General features: G+C 51.1%; 1 protein-coding gene across 4 annotated transcripts in view; it reads left to right on the top strand.

Annotated features, from left to right (window-relative positions):
• Positions 1-15,479: 15,479 nt before the first annotated feature.
• LOC143959490 (uncharacterized) overlaps positions 15,480-21,052 on the top strand; it is a 58,219-nt gene continuing 52,646 nt past the window's right edge. For 3 of the 4 annotated variants that reach the window (XM_077468163.1, XM_077468164.1, XM_077468165.1), the window contains exon 1: positions 15,480-15,734. In XM_077468163.1, the coding sequence (XP_077324289.1) occupies positions 15,484-15,734 (251 nt within the window). In that variant the 5' untranslated portion in view covers positions 15,480-15,483. The remainder of the gene's footprint in view (positions 15,735-21,052) is intronic. The other variant, XM_077468166.1, reaches the window with a different exon arrangement.

Consider the following 21,052-nt stretch of genomic DNA (forward strand, 5'->3'; position numbering starts at 1 on the left):
GAGGTGTTTTTGACCACATTTGAAAGGACTGCTGAAAGGGAAAAGTGGCCTAAGGAGCAATGGGCTGGACTGGTGGCCCCTCTGTTAACTGGGGAATCGCAGAAAGCTTATTATGACCTAGAGCCTGACCAAGCAAAAGACTATGTGGTGAAAATAGATGGCGAGTTAGTGAACCCAGATAAGACTTGCCCTTATCCTTACTTCACTATGGAAAGGGACCTGCTATATCGAGTGACTCAAAGGGCAGAAGAAACTATTGAGCAACTTGTAGTGCCCAAACCTTACAGGAAGTTGGTGTTAGAATTGGCCCATGGGCACATTCTGGGAGGTCATCTGGGGAATGAGAAAACCAGAGAGAGGGTACTGCAGAGATTCTATTGGCCTGGGGTCATGAAGGAAATAGAAAAGTATTGTTCCTCCTGCCCTGTGTGTCAGAAGTCGGCACCTATGCCACATTTCCGTAACCCGCTGGTACCTCTTCCTATCACTGAGGTCCCCTTTGAGAGGATAGCAATGGATTTGGTAGGTCCGATAATGAAGTCCGCTAGGGGGCATCAGTACATTTTGGTTATATTGGACTATGCCACCCGTTATCCGGAAGCAATTCCTCTCCGAAATACCTCGGCCAAAACCATAGCCAAAGAGCTATCTCTTGTTTTTAGCCGCGTGGGTATTTGTAAGGAACTGCTTACGGACCAAGGTACACCCTTTATGTCCCGGGTAATGAAAGAACTATGCAAGTTGTACAAAGTGACACAATTGCGTACATCTGTGTATCACCCCCAAACAGATGGGTTGGTTGAAAGATTCAACAAAACCCTAAAACAAATGTTAAAGAAGGTGGTGGATAGAGATGGAAAGAATTGGGACTGTCTAATACCCTATCTGATGTTTGCCATTAGGGAGGTACCCCAATCCTCTACGGGTTTCTCACCCTTCGAGTTGCTCTATGGGAGACACCCAAGAGGGCTGCTGGATATCGCCAAGGAAACTTGGGAAAATGAGAGTTCTCCTCACAGGAGTGTGATTGAGCATGTCGCCCTGATGCAGGATAGAATCGCACAGGTAATGCCAATTGTAAAGGAACATTTGACCCAAGCGCAGTTAGCACAGCAGAGAGTGTACAACCGTGGGGCCAAGACCCGTACTTTTTCCCCGGGGGATAGGGTCTTGGTGCTAGTCCCTACGGTTGAAAGCAAATTTCTGGCCAAATGGCAAGGTCCATACAAAGTAATTGAAAAAATTAGTGAGGTGAACTACAGGGTTAGACAGCCAGGAAGGCGAAAGCCGGAGCAGATCTATCACGTCAATCTGCTGAAAGCCTGGAGGGATAGGGAATCCCTAGTCGCAGAGACTTGGTCACAAGCCCAGCCTGATTGCTTAGTTCCTGAGGATGGAATAGCAGTCACCTTATCGAAACCCCAACAACAGGAGGTTAAAGAGTTTGTACTTTGTAACAAAGAGATTTTCTCTTAGCTGCCAGGACAAACATCTGGCGTAGAGCATGACATTATCACCCCGCCAGGAGAAAGGGTAAAACTAAAACCTTATAGAATACCAGAGGCCCGACGGGAGGCAATACATGGGGAGGTTCAAAGGATGCTGGAATTGGGTGTGATAGAGGAGTCCCAGAGTGACTGGTCCAGTCCTATCGTACTAGTGCCCAAACCTGATAGGAGCTGGCGGTTTTGTTTCGACAATTGAATAAAGTTACAAAATTTGACACCTACCCCATGCCACGTATAGATGAGTTGATTGACCGGCTGGGAACAGCCCGATATATGACAACTCTTGATCTCACCAAAGGGTATTGGCAAATTCCCCTGGCCGAGTCGGCCAAGGAGAAAACTGCGTTTGTAACCCCAGATGGGGCATTCCAATATAAGAGAATGCCGTTTGGGTTACAGAATGCACCGGCAACATTCCAGCGGAAAATGGATAAGATTCTGAGGCCCCATCAGAAATATGCTGCAGCTTACCTGGATGATGTGATTATCCATAGCACAGACTGGGTCTCACATTTGCCAAAAGTACAAGCAGTCCTAGACTCTATCCGGGAAGCTGGGTTTACGGCCAATCCAAAGAAGTGTACCATTGGACAGGAGGAGGCCAAATATCTTGGGTACACTATTGGGAGGGGGGTGATAAAACCCCAAGTCAATAAAGTCGAGGCCATACAGAGTTGGCCACGTCCCAACAGCAAGAAACAGGTACGAGCCTTTCTGGGAATCGCTGGCTATTATCGACGATTCATTCCCCATTTTACTTCTCAGGCTGTGCCCCTCACCAACCTGACAAAAGGGAAAGAGTCGGTCATGGTTAAATGGTCCCCAGAGGCTGAAGAAGCATTTCAGTCCTTAAAAACAGCCTTATGTAGCCAGCCAGTGTTGTACTCACCAGACTTCTCTAAGGACTTTGTGGTACAAACTGATGCATCAGACGTTGGGTTAGGAGCAGTGTTATCCCAGGTCTGGAACGGGGAAGAGCACCCAGTCATTTACCTCAGCAGGAAGTTGAAGTCCCATGAGGTAAATTACTCCACGATTGAGAAGGAATGTTTAGCAGTGAAGTGGGCTCTAGATTCCCTTCGGTACTATCTGCTAGGTAGGCACTTTGACCTGGTGACTGATCACGCTCCTTTAAAGTGGATGGCTCAGAACAAGGAGACCAATAGAAGGGTAAATAGGTGGTTCCTGGTCCTACAGGAATTTAACTTTACAGTTAAGCATCGCCCTGGTGTTAAAATGGGGAATGTGGATGCTTTGTCTCGGATACATGCGTGTCTGGCTGCTTGTGTTACAACCCCAAGGTTGAAACAAGAGGGGGGGGTATGTGGCAGCACGCAGGTAAAATCACCTGGTTGTATTCAGGATGGGAAATATGTGTGTCCTAGATTCAAGCTTTATGCAGACTTTTACAATTAGAGGGGAAGAGTTAATGAGCCCAGCTGTAGTAAGTGGGCTCATTAAGACCTCTACAAAAAACCCCAGCATGCTTAGGGAGATGCTCCATCCTGGAACCAGTTTTGTGTGTATAGACTGGGGAGTCTGAGATCTGTTCTGTGCGGTGAGTTAACGCCTGTGTGGCAAACCCCTACAATAGAGACAGGGACTGGGGCAGCACAAGGCTGCACCCAGTTGTTAGACAGGGAGTCTACGTGTGTAGTTAGAGGTCAAGCTGACCAGGATTTATTTTCTTGTTTTATTTTGTTTGGCTGTTATATGTATCACTGCATGTAGCCTAAATAAACCGCATCTTTTGTTTTTTTGCACCTACAGCGCTGTCTGCTGTGCCTGACTTTGTGTTGTGAACCCATCCAGGGGGTCACACACACCCGCTACCGAGCGAACCCCCTCACAATATATATATATATATATATATATATATATATATATATATATATATATATATATATATATATACACACACACACATATACATACATACATACACCTCCATCCCTGATATTTTGGAAAAAAATAAAAATAAATAAGTGGTACTTTATATGAAGCACATCACTAGACCGAATGAGCCAATCAATATACACATTGTTTATTGTCAAAAGTCATACACATGTATATCACCATAAATAGTAAATTGATTTAACAATAAAATGATGGATCTCAATTGATAAATATAAACATAATATAGTATTACATGATTAGTTCAATATAGAAACATTGTAAAAAAAAAAATCCATAAATGTCAATAAATAAAATCTAAAAACATTTCATGATAATATACAATTAATTCAATATAGTATACACATATAGTAATAGACTTTTAGTATGTAGACCGAGGTATAACTAGTAGTGACATTTGAAACATTAACAATAATGGTAGATTGGTTCATTAAGGTAGGATATAGTCCAGATATGTATACATAAATACTGTGACAACGCATCATAAAAAAGCTCTACGCGTTTCGTGGTTACAATACCACTCATCAGGAGCAGATGCAGGATTTTTGGGGTATCTATAATGAAATAAAATTACCAAGTGAATATAATAATCCAGAATATACCGATATAGAAGGGAGAGGGGAGCCACACAAGTCCCAAGCAATCTCACCTATCTGTAGTATATAGGTACAAATGTTGATGATGGCGTCAGAAGGTAAAAAACATTTTAGATTTTAGAGAAACGTTTCTCCCGGGAGCTGAGAAGGAAAACCCTAAGACACGGCCATAGCACCACTGATCAATGATAGACGTAGAAAGGAAGTGAATAGTTTCCAGCCATGGTGTGTGTACTTAATGGTGAGCATAATTCATCTTATAATTGGTTCCCACACATATCTGTAGGGATCAAGATAGTAAAAAAATTAATAATAAAAAAAAAAAAATGTAATAAAAATAAAAACGAATTCCACAGCTGAAAATTAGAAGAGACTTCCCATAGTAAAAAACGTGCAAAGAGACAGTAAACAGCCAAGTAATAAAGGAAAAATGTTCAGGTGTAATTTAGGTAAAACAAGAATGTTAAATGATAGTAAAAGATAAAACAATGTGTAATGTCACCAAGATACCTTAACAGGCACATAACATTTTTTTGCAAAGCGTGCAGTGGTGACTTGTAGAGAAGGTCAGCTAGTGTGTCAGCATTGAGACCAATGTGGTTTAAATAGTAACCGTGTAAGAAGGACATCCCTCAACGTCACGCGGCGTAATGACGGGGAGGCGGCGTCATCGCCCAGGCAACAATGTGTACCCGGCGTTTGGCGCCTAAACACCCCACGTGTGCAACGCCGATGGACAACCATGCCGGTTAATTACATTTTTTTTTTATTATTATTAATTTTTTTACTATCTTGATCCCTACAGATATGTGTGGGAACCAATTATAAGATGAATTATGCTCACCATTAAGTACACACACCATGGCTGGAAACTATTCACTTCCTTTCTACGTCTCTCATTGATCAGTGGTGCTAAAGCCTGATGAAGGAGCATGCATGCTCCGAAGCGCCGCTTTACCCAGCCCGTCTCCTGAGGACACCGACTCCTTGAACATCGGACCAAAGGCACCACAGCTACCAGCACTACCCTGACTGCTCTGACCATTCCGAGGAAATACATGGAATAGACCAAAACACCAACCATCGGTCAAAAAGTCAGATGCCTGTAACCTTGCCTTACAGCCCTGCGAGTCGCCCCCATGGACATACGGATGAAACATTACATCCCTGATGTGTCTGTACACCACTAATTTAATGTCAGTGTTTTTTAACCATTTTTAATAAATTTGAGCAACTTTATTGCTGCACTTAGAGGGCGCCGTCTCTCTATTCCTAGGCTCTGACTATGCTTACTCTATTTACCTTTTTATTTTTATTAATAAGCAAGTGTGATTTTACTGTACTTCTGTCTCGGTCTGGTTCATGGTTTCTGACACCGATCAGCTGCCTGGTCTGGCCTTTTTATATACCGACATCCTATATCAACCTTTATCGACCCTTTTACACCAGGGGAACCCTTGAAATCATTTTCATAGGAGTCAGTGGGAAGGGTGACTCCTTACATATATGATCATTGGAAAGAATGTCCTTCCTACACTGGTGGTCAGTGGAAAGAATGTCCTTCCTACACTGGTGGTCAGTGCAAAGAATGTCCTTCCTACACTGGTGGTCAGTGGAAAGAATGTCCTTCCTACACTGGTGGTCAGTGGAAAGAATGTCCTTCCTACACTGGTGGTCAGTGGAAAGAATGTCCTTCCTACACTGGTGGTCAGTGGAAAGAAAGTCCTTCCTACACTGGTGGTCAGTGGAAAGAATGTCCTTCCTACACTGGTGGTCAGTGGAAAGAAAGTCCTTCCTACACTGGTGGTCAGTGGAAAGAAAGTCCTTCCTACACTGGTGGTCAGTGGAAAGTCCTTCCTACACTGGTGGTCAGTGGAAAGAAAGTCCTTCCTACACTGGTGGTCAGTGGAAAGAAAGTCCTTCCTACACTGGTGGTCAGTGGAAAGAAAGTCCTTCCTACACTGGTGGTCAGTGGAAAGAAAGTCCTTCCTACACTGGTGGTCAGTGGAAAGTCCTTCCTACACTGGTGGTCAGTGGAAAGAAAGTCCTTCCTACACTGGTGGTCAGTGGAAAGAATGTCCTTCCTACACTGGTGGTCAGTGGAAAGAAAGTCCTTCCTACACTGGTGGTCAGTGGAAAGAATGTCCTTCCTACACTGGTGGTCAGTGGAAAGAAAGTCCTTCCTACACTGGTGGTCAGTGGAAAGAAAGTCCTTCCTACACTGGTGGTCAGTGGAAAGTCCTTCCTACACTGGTGGTCAGTGGAAAGAAAGTCCTTCCTACACTGGTGGTCAGTGGAAAGAAAGTCCTTCCTACACTGGTGGTCAGTGGAAAGAAAGTCCTTCCTACACTGGTGGTCAGTGGAAAGAAAGTCCTTCCTACACTGGTGGTCAGTGGAAAGAAAGTCCTTCCTACACTGGTGGTCAGTGGAAAGTCCTTCCTACACTGGTGGTCAGTGGAAAGAAAGTCCTTCCTACACTGGTGGTCAGTGGAAAGAATGTCCTTCCTACACTGGTGGTCAGTGGAAAGTCCTTCCTACACTGGTGGTCAGTGGAAAGAAAGTCCTTCGTACACTGGTGGTCAGTGGAAAGAAAGTCCTTCCTACACTGGTGGTCAGTGGAAAGAAAGTCCTTCCTACACTGGTGGTCAGTGGAAAGAATGTCCTTCCTACACTGGTGGTCAGTGGAAAGAATGTCCTTCCTACACTGGTGGTCAGTGGAAAGTCCTTCCTACACTGGTGGTCAGTGGAAAGAATGTCCTTCCTACACTGGTGGTCAGTGCAAAGTCCTTCCTACACTGGTGGTCAGTGGAAAGAAAGTCCTTCCTACACTGGTGGTCAGTGGAAAGAAAGTCCTTCCTACACTGGTGGTCAGTGGAAAGTCCTTCGTACACTGGTGGTCAGTGGAAAGAATGTCCTTCCTGCACTGGTGGTCAGTGGAAAGAAAGTCCTTCCTACACTGGTGGTCAGTGGAAAGAATGTCCTTCCTACACTGGTGGTCAGTGTAAAGTCCTTCCTACACTGGTGGTCAGTGGAAAGAAAGTCCTTCCTACACTGGTGGTCAGTGGAAAGAATGTCCTTCCTACACTGGTGGTCAGAATGCCACATTTACAGACCACCTTAAAGATCGTTGGCGTCATGCTGATGGCCGTGTGAAGTGGCACTGGACCCAAAACTATGCAAACACTATCAGATGGGAGGTCAACCAACCACAGCTCAAGAAAGTCCAGGCAACCTCTGGAGCAACCCTAGCTGAGAATAGCTGCTGTATATATTGTATATAGAACAATCAGGCCAAACATGTGTGATGTTAGTACATGAAAAGAGAAAGTTACATTTGTGAAAGACGTTCTACTAATTTGATGTTAGTACAGCAGTGAACAGATGGTGGGGGTGGCACCAAATCCAAAGATGACATCAATGTGAAATGATACCGAAAGCAGAAACCATTTCAAGGGGAAGGACAGACAACCCGCTCTCTGGATTTGGTGCCCTCACCTTCTTCCTCTGACGGGAAATTCTGAGAATTAAAAAGGGAAATGAGTACACAGTGTTCCCAATAAATAAGAACGGTGTACCCCGACTCTACAAACACCCACCAATGGGATGATGTCAGTGAAGGCAGAGGAGGCTCTCTAATTAGGGACAAAAGGCGTTTGCCTAAGGCCTCGCGCTCCCAGGGGCCTCGCGGCCGCCTCATTTGCCTGATTTGTGCGTGGGAGGATGGGAGGGAATGTCCCCGGTCAGTGTCCCCAAGCTGGCAGGGTGAGCGGACCTCCCACCTCCGTACACTCCACACCCCTCTCATGTACATACCTCTCACCTCCGTACACTCCGCACCTCTCTCATGTACATACCTCCCACCTCCATAAACTCCACACCCCTCTCATGTACATACCTCCCACCTCCATAAACTCCACACCCCTCTCATGTACATACCTCCCACCTCCATACACTCCACACCCCTCTCATGTACATACCTCCCACCTCCATAAACTCCACACCCCTCTCATGTACATACCTCCCACCTCCATACACTCCACACCCCTCATGTACATACCTCCCACCTCCATACACTCCACACCCCTCTCATGTACATACCTCCCACCTCCATACACTCCACACCCCTCATGTACATACCTCCCACCGCCATACACTCCACACCCCTCATGTACATACCTCCCACCTCCATACACTCCACACCCCTCATGTACATACCTCCCACCTCCATACACTCCACACCCCTCTCATGTACATACCTCCCACCTCCATACACTCCACACCCCTCATGTACATACCTCCCACCTCCATACACTCCACACACCACTCATGTACATACCTCCCACCTCCATACACTCCACACCCCTCATGTACATACCTCCCACCTCCATACACTCCACACACCACTCATGTACATACCTCCCACCTCCATACACTCCACACCCCTCATGTACATACCTCCCACCTCCATACACTCCACACCCCTCATGTACATACCTCCCACCTCCATACACTTCACACCCCTCATGTACATACCTCCCATCTCCATACACTCCGCACCCCTCATGTACATACCTCCCACCTCCATACACTCCACACCCCTCATGTACATACCTCCCACCTCCATACACTCCACACCCCTCATGTACATACCTCCCACCTCCATACACTCCGCACCCCTCATGTACATATCTCCCACCTCCATACACTCCACACCCCTCTCATGTACATACCTCCCACCTCCATACACTCCACACCCCTCATGTACATACCTCCCACCTCCATACACTCCACACCCCTCATGTACATACCTCCCACCTCCATACACTCCGCACCTCTCATATACATACCTCCCATCTCCATACACTCCACACCCCTCATGTACATACCTCCCACCTCCGTACACTCCACACCCCTCATGTACATACCTCCTACCTCCATACACTCCGCACCCATCTCATGTACATACCTCCCACCTCCATACACTCCACACCCCTCATGTACATACCTCCCACCTCCGTACACTCCACACCCCTCATGTACATACCTCCTACCTCCATACACTCCACACCCCTCTCATGTACATACCTCCCACCTCCATACACTCCACACCCCTCATGTACATACCTCCCACCTCCATACACTCCACACCCCTCATGTACATACCTCCCACCTCCATACACTCCGCACCTCTCATATACATACCTCCCATCTCCATACACTCCACACCCCTCATGTACATACCTCCCACCTCCGTACACTCCACACCCCTCATGTACATACCTCCTACCTCCATACACTCCGCACCCATCTCATGTACATACCTCCCACCTCCATACACTCCGCAACTCTCATGTACATACCTCCCACCTCCATACACTCCACACCCCTCATGTACATACCTCCCATCTCCATACACTCCACACCCCTCTCATGTACATACCTCCCACCTCCATAAACTCCACACCCCTCTCATGTACATACCTCCCACCCCCATACACTCCGCACCCCTCATGTACATACCTCCCATCTCCATACACTCCACAACCCTCATGTACATACCTCCCACCTCCATACACTCCGCACCCCTCATGTACATACCTCCCATCTCCATACACTCCACAACCCTCATGTACATACCTCCCACCTCCGTACACTCCACACCCCTCATGTACATACCTCCCACCTCCATACACTCCGCACCCCTCATGTACATACCTCCCATCTCCATACACTCCACAACCCTCATGTACATACCTCCCACCTCCGTACACTCCACAACCCTCATGTACATACCTCCCACCTCCATACACTCCGCACCCCTCATGTACATACCTCCCATCTCCATACACTCCACAACCCTCATGTACATACCTCCCACCTCCGTACACTCCACACCCCTCATGTACATATCTCCCACCTCCATACACTCCACACCCCTCATGTACATACCTCCCACCTCCATACACTCCGCACCCCTCATGTACATACCTCCCATCTCCATACACTCCACAACCCTCATGTACATACCTCCCACCTCCGTACACTCCACACCCCTCATGTACATACCTCCCACCTCCATACACTCCGCACCCCTCATGTACATACCTTCCATCTCCATACACTCCACACCCCTCATGTACATACCTCCCACCTCCATACACTCCGCACCCCTCATATACATACCTCCCACCTCCATACACTCCACACCCCTCATGTACATACCTTCCACCTCCATACACCCCACACCCCTCATGTACATACCTTCCACCTCCATACACTCCACACCCCTCATGTACATACCTCCCACCTCCATACACTCCACACCCCTCTCATGTACATACCTCCCATCTCCATACACTCCACACCCCTCATGTACATACCTTCCACCTCCATACACTCCACACCCCTCATGTACATACCTCCCACCTCCGTACACTCCACACCCCTCATGTACATACCTCCCACCTCCATACACTCCACACCCCTCATGTACATACCTCCCACCTCCATACACTCCACACCCCTCATGTACATACCTCCCACCTCCATACACTCCACACCCCTCATGTACATACCTCCCATCTCCATACACTCCACACCCCTCATGTACATACCTCCCACCTCCATACACTCCACACCCCTCATGTACATACCTCCCACCTCCATACACTCCGCACCCCTCATGTACATACCTCCCACCTCCATACACTCCACACCCCTCATGTACATACCTCCCACCTCCATACACTCCACACCCCTCATGTACATACCTCCCACCTCCATACACTCCACACCTCTCATGTACATACCTCCCACCTCCATACACTCCACACCTCTCATGTACATACCTCCCACCTCCATACACTCCGCACCCCTCATGTACATACCTCCGACCTCCATACACTCCACACCCCTCTCATGTACATACCTCCCACCTCCATACACTCCACACCCCTCTCATGTACATACCTCCCACCTCCATACACTCCACACCCCTCTCATGTACATACCTCCCACCTCCATACACTCCACACCCCTCATGTACATACCTCCCACCTCCATACACTCCACACACCACTCATGTACATACCTCCCACCTCCATACACTCCACACCCCTCTCATGTACATACCTCCCACCTCCATACACTCCACACCCCTCTCATGTACATACCTCCCACCTCCATACACTCCACACCCCTCTCATGTACATACCTCCCACCTCCATACACTCCACACCCCTCTCATGTACATACCTTCCACCTCCATACACTCCACACCCCTCATGTACATACCTCCCACCTCCATACACTTCACACCCCTCATGTACATACCTCCCATCTCCATACACTCCGCACCCCTCATGTACATACCTCCCACCTCCATACACTCCGCACCCCTCATGTACATACCTCCCACCTCCATACACTCCACACCCCTCATGTACATACCTCCCACCTCCATACACTCCGCACCCCTCATGTACATACCTCCCATCTCCATACACTCCACACCCCTCATGTACATACCTCCCACCCCCATACACGGGGGGGGCGGAGAGATCATACGGGGGGAGGGAGGAGAGAATAATTAGATGGGGGGGGTCGTACCTGTGTGAGGATTGGTTGGTTCCAGGTCAGTGTTACTCTCATCCTCAGACTCCTCCTGTTTGGTGTAGTTGTGGGTGGAGCTCTGGGCTGGCTCCGCCCTCCTCCGGGACATTTCTGGAGATCTATAAAAGAAGTGGAAAGATGAAGGGCGTGTTCCCCGATCACCCCTCCCCCACTCATGTGATTGATGCAAATGTCATCCTGAGAGCCCCGCCCACAATATTTCTGTATGACCCCTTTCATTTATAAGCCCCCCCCCCCAAGATAAGATAGGAAGGATGGGAGGAGTATGATCGCCCATGATCATAATACAGGAGATGATCAGAGACTGCAGACACAGTACAGCAGATGATCAGAGACTGCAGACATGGTACAGGAGATTATCAGAGACTGCAGACATGGTACAGGAGATGATCAGAGACTGCAGACATAATACAGGAGACGATCAGAGACTGCAGACATGATACGGGAGATGATCAGAGACTGCAGACACAGTACGGGAGATGATCAGAGACTGCAGACACAGTACAGGAGATGATCAGAGACTGCAGACATGGTACAGGAGATGATCAGAGACTGCAGACATGGTACAGGAGATGATCAGAGACTGCAGACATGGTACAGGAGATGATCAGAGACTGCAGACATAATACAGGAGACGATCAGAGACTGCAGACATGATACGGGAGATGATCAGAGACTGCAGACACAGTACGGGAGATGATCAGAGACTGCAGACACAGTACAGGAGATGATCAGAGACTGCAGACATGGTACAGGAGATGATCAGAGACTGCAGACATGGTACAGGAGATGATCAGAGACTGCAGACATGGTACAGGAGATGATCAGAGACTGCAGACATAGTACAGGAGATGATCAGAGACTGCAGACATGATACGGGAGATGATCAGAGACTGCAGACATAGTACAGGAGATGATCAGAGACTGCAGACATGATACGGGAGATGATCAGAGACTGCAGACATAGTACAGGAGATGATCAGAGACTGCAGACATGATACGGGAGATGATCAGAGACTGCAGACATAGTACAGGAGATGATCAGAGACTGCAGACATAGTACAGGAGATGATCAGAGACTGCAGACATAGTACAGGAGATGATCAGAGACTGCAGACATAGTACAGGAGATGATCAGAGACTGCAGACATAGTACAGGAGATGATCAGAGACTGCAGACATGGTACAGGAGATGATCAGAGACTGCAGACATAGTACAGGAGATGATCAGAGACTGCAGACATAGTACAGGAGATGATCAGAGACTGCAGACATAATACAGGAGATGGTCAGAGACTGCAGACATAGTACAGGAGATGGTCAGAGACTGCAGACATAGTACAGGAGATGATCAGAGACTGCAGACATGGTACAGGAGATGATCAGAGACTGCAGACACGGTACAGGAGATGATCAGAGACTGCAGACACGGTACAGGAGATGATCAGAGACTGCAGACATAGTACAGGAGATGATCAGAGACTGCGGACATGGTACAGGAGATGATCAGAGACTGCAGACATAGTACAGGAGATGATCAGAGACTGCGGACATGGTACAGGAGATGATCAGAGACTGCAGACATAGTACAGGAGATGATCAGAGACTGCAGACATAGTACAGGAGATGATCAGAGACTGCAGACATAGTACAGGAGATGATCAGAGACTGCAGACATAGTACAGGAGATGATCAGAGACTGCAGACATAGTACAGGAGATGATCAGAGACTGCAGACATGGTACAGGAGATGATCAGAGACTGCAGACACGGTACAGGAGATGATCAGAGACTGCAGACATAGTACAGGAGATGATCAGAGACTGCGGACATGGTACAGGAGATGATCAGAGACTGCAGACATAGTACAGGAGATGATCAGAGACTGCAGACATAGTACAGGAGATGATCAGAGACTGCAGACATAGTACAGGAGATGATCAGAGACTGCAGACATAGTACAGGAGATGATCAGAGACTGCAGACATAATACAGGAGATGATCAGAGACTGCAGACATAGTACAGGAGATGATCAGAGACTGCAGACATAGTACAGGAGATGATCAGAGACTGCAGACATAATACAGGAGATGATCAGAGACTGCAGACATAGTACAGGAGATGATCAGAGACTGCAGACATGGTACAGGAGATGATCAGGGACTGCAGACATGGTACAGGAGATGATCAGAGACTGCAGACATAGTACAGGAGATGATCAGAGACTGCAGACATAGTACAGGAGATGATCAGAGACTGCAGACATGGTACAGGAGATGATCAGGGACTGCAGACATGGTACAGGAGATGATCAGAGACTGCAGACATGGTACAGGAGATGATCAGGGACTGCAGACATGGTACAGGAGATGATCAGAGACTGCGGACATAGTACAGGAGATGATCAGAGACTGCAGACATGGTACAGGAGATGATCAGGGACTGCAGACATGGTACAGGAGATGGTCAGTGTGCTGTTGTCACGTCACATTTTGCTACCCGCTGGACTGTGCATGCGCGACGTTGCCATATGCTTTTCAACACTGTAGCGATCTGCGCTTGTGCAGAATTTTGTGGCCACACCCCTGAGTCCAGGCCCCGCCCCCATCCAGTCTCAGATTATAATTGCGCGGTGTGTAGGGAGGGGCTCTGTGGGAGTCGTCTTATAACACTGTTGGAACGCATATGGCGGCGTTGCGCATGCGCACTCCAGCGGGTAGCCGAATGTGACGTGACGCCGCCTATCACAGGAGGACATTGTCACTACAGCCCGGAATATTCCGCTCTGTGACCGGTGTTCTGGCAGATAGTGTCCGGCCATCATATAGTGTCCTCCCCGTAGTGCGCATGCGCAGTACTGGGCAGAAGAAGCTTCGGAAAATCTCTGAAGCTGAACGGCGCCTGCGCGGTGAGTGGAGGTGGTGCCCCACCATCCAAGTGGACATAGGGCTGCCGATATTAGAGGGCCGTTCGCCGCGCTTCGGGCTCCGCCTCGCTGCACTCGGCTCTTTTATATTCCACTTGGATGGTGGGGGGTGAACCTGGGCTCAGTGCGCAGGCGCCGTTCATCCTCGGATATTTTCTGAATCTGCGTTGCTGTGCACTGCGCATGTGCACTACACAGAGGACACTATCTGATAGGGGGCCATATATGATGGGACACCGGCGAAGATCACAGTGAGGAGAGGGGGGAGGGGAGGATTGGGGCGTGCCAAGGTGACACTCCCCCAACCAGGGGGGGGTAGGAAGGTGGCGGAGGCCATGTTGGTACACCCCGAGGTAGGAAGGTGGCGGAAGCCATGTTGGTACACCCCGAGGTAGGAAGGTGGCGGAGGCCATGTTGGTACACCCCGAGGTAGGAAGGTGGCGGAGGCCATGTTGGTACACCCCGAGGTAGGAAGGTGGCGGAGGCCATGTTGGTACACCCCGAGGTATGAAGGTGGCGGAGGCCATGTTGGTACACCACAAGGTGTAGGAAGGTGGTGGAGGCCATGTTGGTACACCCTGTGCGCAGTGGGGGTGTTTTGGGGGAAGGTCACTTGGGATGTGATGGGGGTCAGTAATCTGACAGAACTCCCCATCCACCAATGGTGGAGAGCGCTGACCTGAGTGTTGGGGGGGAGGGGGGGTTGCTGGACTAACATCGGACTATTAGTAGAGCGGCTGTGACCGGAGAGGTCCGATTCTTCATCACTGAACAATCACCTTGGCCCCTCCCCCCTCCTGTGATTTGTTCCCATCGATCGGCCAACACCCTATCAGAGAAGGCGGATCACAAACAGGAAATCCCAATGATGAGGGGGCGGGGCTCAAGTGACCCCTCCCCCCAAAGATGTGGGCGGAGTTCTGCATGATGATGACGTCACACCCTCTGTCCGAGCCGAACCATCCCCTCCCCCACCCGGGAGCCGCAAAACCGCCTACCGACCTCCTCCGCACCGACACCGCGATCCTCCGCCGACCCCCGGGACTCCGCACTCACTTCCGGGCCTCAGCTCCGCTCCTCCACGTCACTTCCGGTCTCATACCACCGAGAGGAGGGGGATGGGCTCCCTCTACAGATCGGAGGAAGAAGTGCAGCTGGTGAGTTCTCCCTAGAGATTTATATATATATATATATACCCCACCCCCCATCATTGTACCATCCCCCACCCCCCATCATTGTACCATCCCCCACCCCCCATCATTGTACCATCCCCCACCCCCCATCATTGTACCATCCCCCATCCCCCATCATTGTACCATCCCCCACCCCCCATCATTGTACCATCCCCCACCCCCCATCACTGTACCATCCCCCACCCCCCATCATTGTACCATCCCCCACCATTGTACCATCCCCCACCCCCCATCATTGTACCATCCCCACCCCCCATCATTGTACCATCCCCCACCCCCCATCATTGTACCATCCCCCACCCCCATCATTGTACCATCCCCCATCCCCCATCATTGTACCATCCCCCACCATTGTACCATCCCCCACCCCCCATCATTGTACCATCCCCCACCCCCCATCATTGTACCATCCCCCACCCCCCATCATTGTACCATCCCCCACCCCCCATCATTGTACCATCCCCCATCATTGTACCATCCCCCACCCCCATCATTGTACCATCCCCCACCATTGTACCATCCCCCACCATTGTACCATCCCCCACCCCCCATCATTGTACCATCCCCCACCATTGTACCATCCCCCACCCCCCATCATTGTACCATCCCCCACCCCCCATCATTGTACCATCCCCCACCCCCATCATTGTACCATCCCCCACCATTGTACCATCCCCCACCATTGTACCATCCCCCACCCCCCATCATTGTACCATCCCCCACCCCCCATCATTGTACCATCCCCCACCCCCCATCATTGTACCATCCCCCACCCCCATCATTGTACCATCCCCCACCATTGTACCATCCCCCACCCCCCATCATTGTACCATCCCCCACCCCCCATCATTGTACCATCCCCCACCCCCCATCATTGTACCATCCCCCACCCCCATCATTGTACCATCCCCCATCCCCCATCATTGTACCATCCCCCACCCCCCATCATTGTACCATCCCCCATCATTGTACCATCCCCCACCCCCCACCATTGTACCATCCCCCACCCCCATCATTGTACCATCCCCCACCCCCATCATTGTACCATCCCCCATCCCCCATCATTGTACCATCCCCCACCCCCCATCATTGTACCATCCCCCATCATTGTACCATCCCCCACCCCCCACCATTGTACCATCCCCCACCCCCATCATTGTACCATCCCCCACCCCCATCATTGTACCATCCCCCATCCCCCATCATTGTACCACCCCCCATCATTGTACCATCCCCCACCCCCCATCATTGTACCACCCCCCACCCCCCATCATTGTACCATCCCCCACCATTGTACCATCCCCCACCCCCCATCATTGTACCATCCCCCACCCCCCATCATTGTACCATCCCCCACCCCCCATCATTGTACCATCCCCCACCATTGTACCATCCCCCACCCCCCATCATTGTACCATCCCCCACCCCCATCATTGTACCATCCCCCACCCCCCATCATTGTACCATCCCCCACCCCCATCATTGTACCATCCCCCACCCCCCATCATTGTACCATCCCCCACCCCCCATCATTGTACCATCCCCCACCCCCCATCATTGTACCATCCCCCACCATTGTACCATCCCCCACCCCCCATCATTGTACCATCCCCCACCCCCCATCATTGTACCATCCCCCACCCCCCATCATTGTACCATCCCCCACCCCCCATCATTGTACCATCCCCCACCCCCCATCATTGTACCATCCCCCACCCCCATCATTGTACCATCCCCCATCCCCCATCATTGTACCATCCCCCACCATTGTACCATCCCCCACCCCCCATCATTGTACCATCCCCCACCCCCCATCATTGTACCATCCCCCACCCCCCATCATTGTACCATCCCCCACCCCCCATCATTGTACCATCCCCCATCATTGTACCATCCCCCACCCCCATCATTGTACCATCCCCCATCATTGTACCATCCCCCACCATTGTACCATCCCCCACCCCCATCATTGTACCATCCCCCATCCCCCATCATTGTACCATCCCCCACCATTGTACCATCCCCCACCCCCCATCATTGTACCATCCCCCACCCCCCATCATTGTACCATCCCCCACCCCCCATCATTGTACCATCCCCCATCATTGTACCATCCGCCACCCCCCATCATTGTACCATCCGCCACCCCCATCATTGTACCATCCCCCATCCCCCATCATTGTACCATCCCCCACCCCCCATCATTGTACCATCCCCCACCCCCCATCATTGTACCATCCGCCACCCCCATCATTGTACCATCCCCCATCCCCCATCATTGTACCATCCCCCACCCCCCATCATTGTACCATCCCCCACCCCCCATCATTGTACCATCCCCCACCCCCCATCATTGTACCATCCCCCACCCCCATCATTGTACCATCCCCCATCCCCCATCATTGTACCATCCCCCACCCCCCATCATTGTACCATCCCCCACCCCCCATCATTGTACCATCCCCCACCCCCCATCATTGTACCATCCCCCACCCCCCATCATTGTACCATCCCCCACCCCCCATCATTGTACCATCCCCCATCATTGTACCATCCCCCACCCCCCATCATTGTACCACCCCCCACCCCCCATCATTGTACCATCCCCCACCATTGTACCATCCCCCACCCCCCATCATTGTACCATCCCCCACCCCCCATCATTGTACCATCCCCCACCATTGTACCATCCCCCACCCCCCATCATTGTACCATCCCCCACCCCCCATCATTGTACCATCCCCCACCCCCCATCATTGTACCATCCCCCACCCCCCATCATTGTACCATCCCCCATCATTGTACCATCCCCCACCATTGTACCATCCCCCACCCCCCATCATTGTACCATCCCCCACCCCCCATCATTGTACCATCCCCCACCATTGTACCATCCCCCACCCCCCATCATTGTACCATCCCCCACCCCCCATCATTGTACCATCCCCCACCCCCCATCATTGTACCATCCCCCATCATTGTACCATCCCCCACCATTGTACCATCCGCCACCCCCCATCATTGTACCATCCCCCACCCCCATCATTGTACCATCCCCCACCCCCCATCATTGTACCATCCCCCATCCCCCATCATTGTACCATCCCCCATCATTGTACCATCCCCCACCCCCCATCATTGTACCATCCCCCACCCCCCATCATTGTACCATCCCCCACCCCCATCATTGTACCATCCCCCACCCCCATCATTGTACCATCCCCCACCATTGTACCATCCCCCATCATTGTACCATCCCCCATCATTGTACCATCCCCCACCCCCCATCATTGTACCATCCCCCACCCCCATCATTGTACCATCCCCCACCCCCCATCATTGTACCATCCCCCACCCCCCATCATTGTACCATCCCCCACCCCCCATCATTGTACCATCCCCCACCCCCCATCATTGTACCATCCCCCATCATTGTACCATCCCCCACCCCCATCATTGTACCATCCCCCACCCCCATCATTGTACCATCCCCCATCATTGTACCATCCCCCACCCCCCATAATTGTACCATCCCCCACCCCCCATCATTGTACCATCCCCCATCATTGTACCATCCCCCATCATTGTACCATCCCCCACCCCCCATCATTGTACCATCCCCCACCATTGTACCATCCCCCATCATTGTACCATCCCCCATCATTGTACCATCCCCCACCCCCCATCATTGTACCATCCCCCATCATTGTACCATCCAACATCATTGTACCATCCCCCATCATTGTACCATCCAACATCATTGTACCATCCCCCACCTCCCATCATTGTACCATCCCCCACCCCCCATCATTGTACCATCCCCCACCCCCCATCATTGTACCATCCCCCACCCCCCATCATTGTACCATCCCCCACCCCCCATCATTGTACCATCCCCCACCCCCCATCATTGTACCATCCCCCACCATTGTACCATCCCCCATCATTGTACCATCCCCCACCATTGTACCACCCCCCATCATTGTACCATCCCCCACCCCCCATCATTGTACCATCCCCCACCCCCCATCATTGTACCATCCCCCATCATTGTACCATCCCCCACCCCCCATCATTGTACCATCCCCCACCCCCCATCATTGTACCATCCCCCACCCCCCATCATTGTACCATCCCCCACCCCCCATCATTGTACCACCCCCCATCATTGTACCATCCCCCATCATTGTACCATCCCCCACCCCCATCACTGTACCATCCCCCACCATTGTACCATCCCCCACCCCCCATCATTGTACCATCCCCCACCCCCCATCATTGTACCATCCCCCATCATTGTACCATCCCCCACCCCCCACCATTGTACCATCCCCCACCCCCCACCATTGTACCATCCCCCACCCCCATCATTGTACCATCCCCCACCCCCATCATTGTACCACCCCCCATCATTGTACCATCCCCCACCCCCCATCATTGTACCATCCCCCATCATTGTACCATCCCCCACCCCCCATCATTGTACCATCCCCCATCATTGTACCACCCCCCATCATTGTACCATCCCCCACCCCCATCATTGTACCATCCCCCACCATTGTACCACCCCCCATCATTGTACCACCCCCCATCATTGTACCATCCCCCACCCCCATCATTGTACCATCCCCCACCCCCCATCATTGTACCACCCCCCATCATTGTACCATCCCCCATCCCCCATCATTGTACCATCCCCCACCATTGTACCATCCCCCACCCCCCATCATTGTACCACCCCCCATCATTGTACCATCCCCCACCCCCCATCATTGTACCATCCCCCACCCCCCATCATTGTACCATCCCCCACCCCCCATCATTGTACCATCCCCCATCATTGTACCATCCCCCACCCCCCACCATTGTACCATCCCCCACCCCCCATCATTGTACCACCCCCCATCATTGTACCATCCCCCACCCCCCATCATTGTACCATCCCCCACCCCCCATCATTGTACCATCCCCCACCCCCCATCATTGTACCACCCCCCATCATTGTACCATCCCCCATCCCCCATCATTGTACCACCCCCCATCCCCCATCATTGTACCATCCCCCACCATTGTACCATCCCCACCCCCCATCATTGTACCATCCCCCACCCCCCATCATTGTACCACCCCCACCCCCCATCATTGTACCATCCCCCACCCCCATCATTGTACCATCCCCCACCCCCATCATTGTACCACCCCCCATCCCCCATCATTGTACCATCCCCCACCATTGTACCATCCCCCATCATTGTACCACCCCCCATCATTGTACCATCCCC

Source organism: Lithobates pipiens, unplaced genomic scaffold (assembly GCF_037356315.1).
Source record: "Lithobates pipiens isolate NorthernLeopardFrog02 unplaced genomic scaffold, aLitPip1_a1.2 Scaffold_77, whole genome shotgun sequence".
NCBI lineage: Eukaryota > Metazoa > Chordata > Amphibia > Anura > Ranidae > Lithobates > Lithobates pipiens.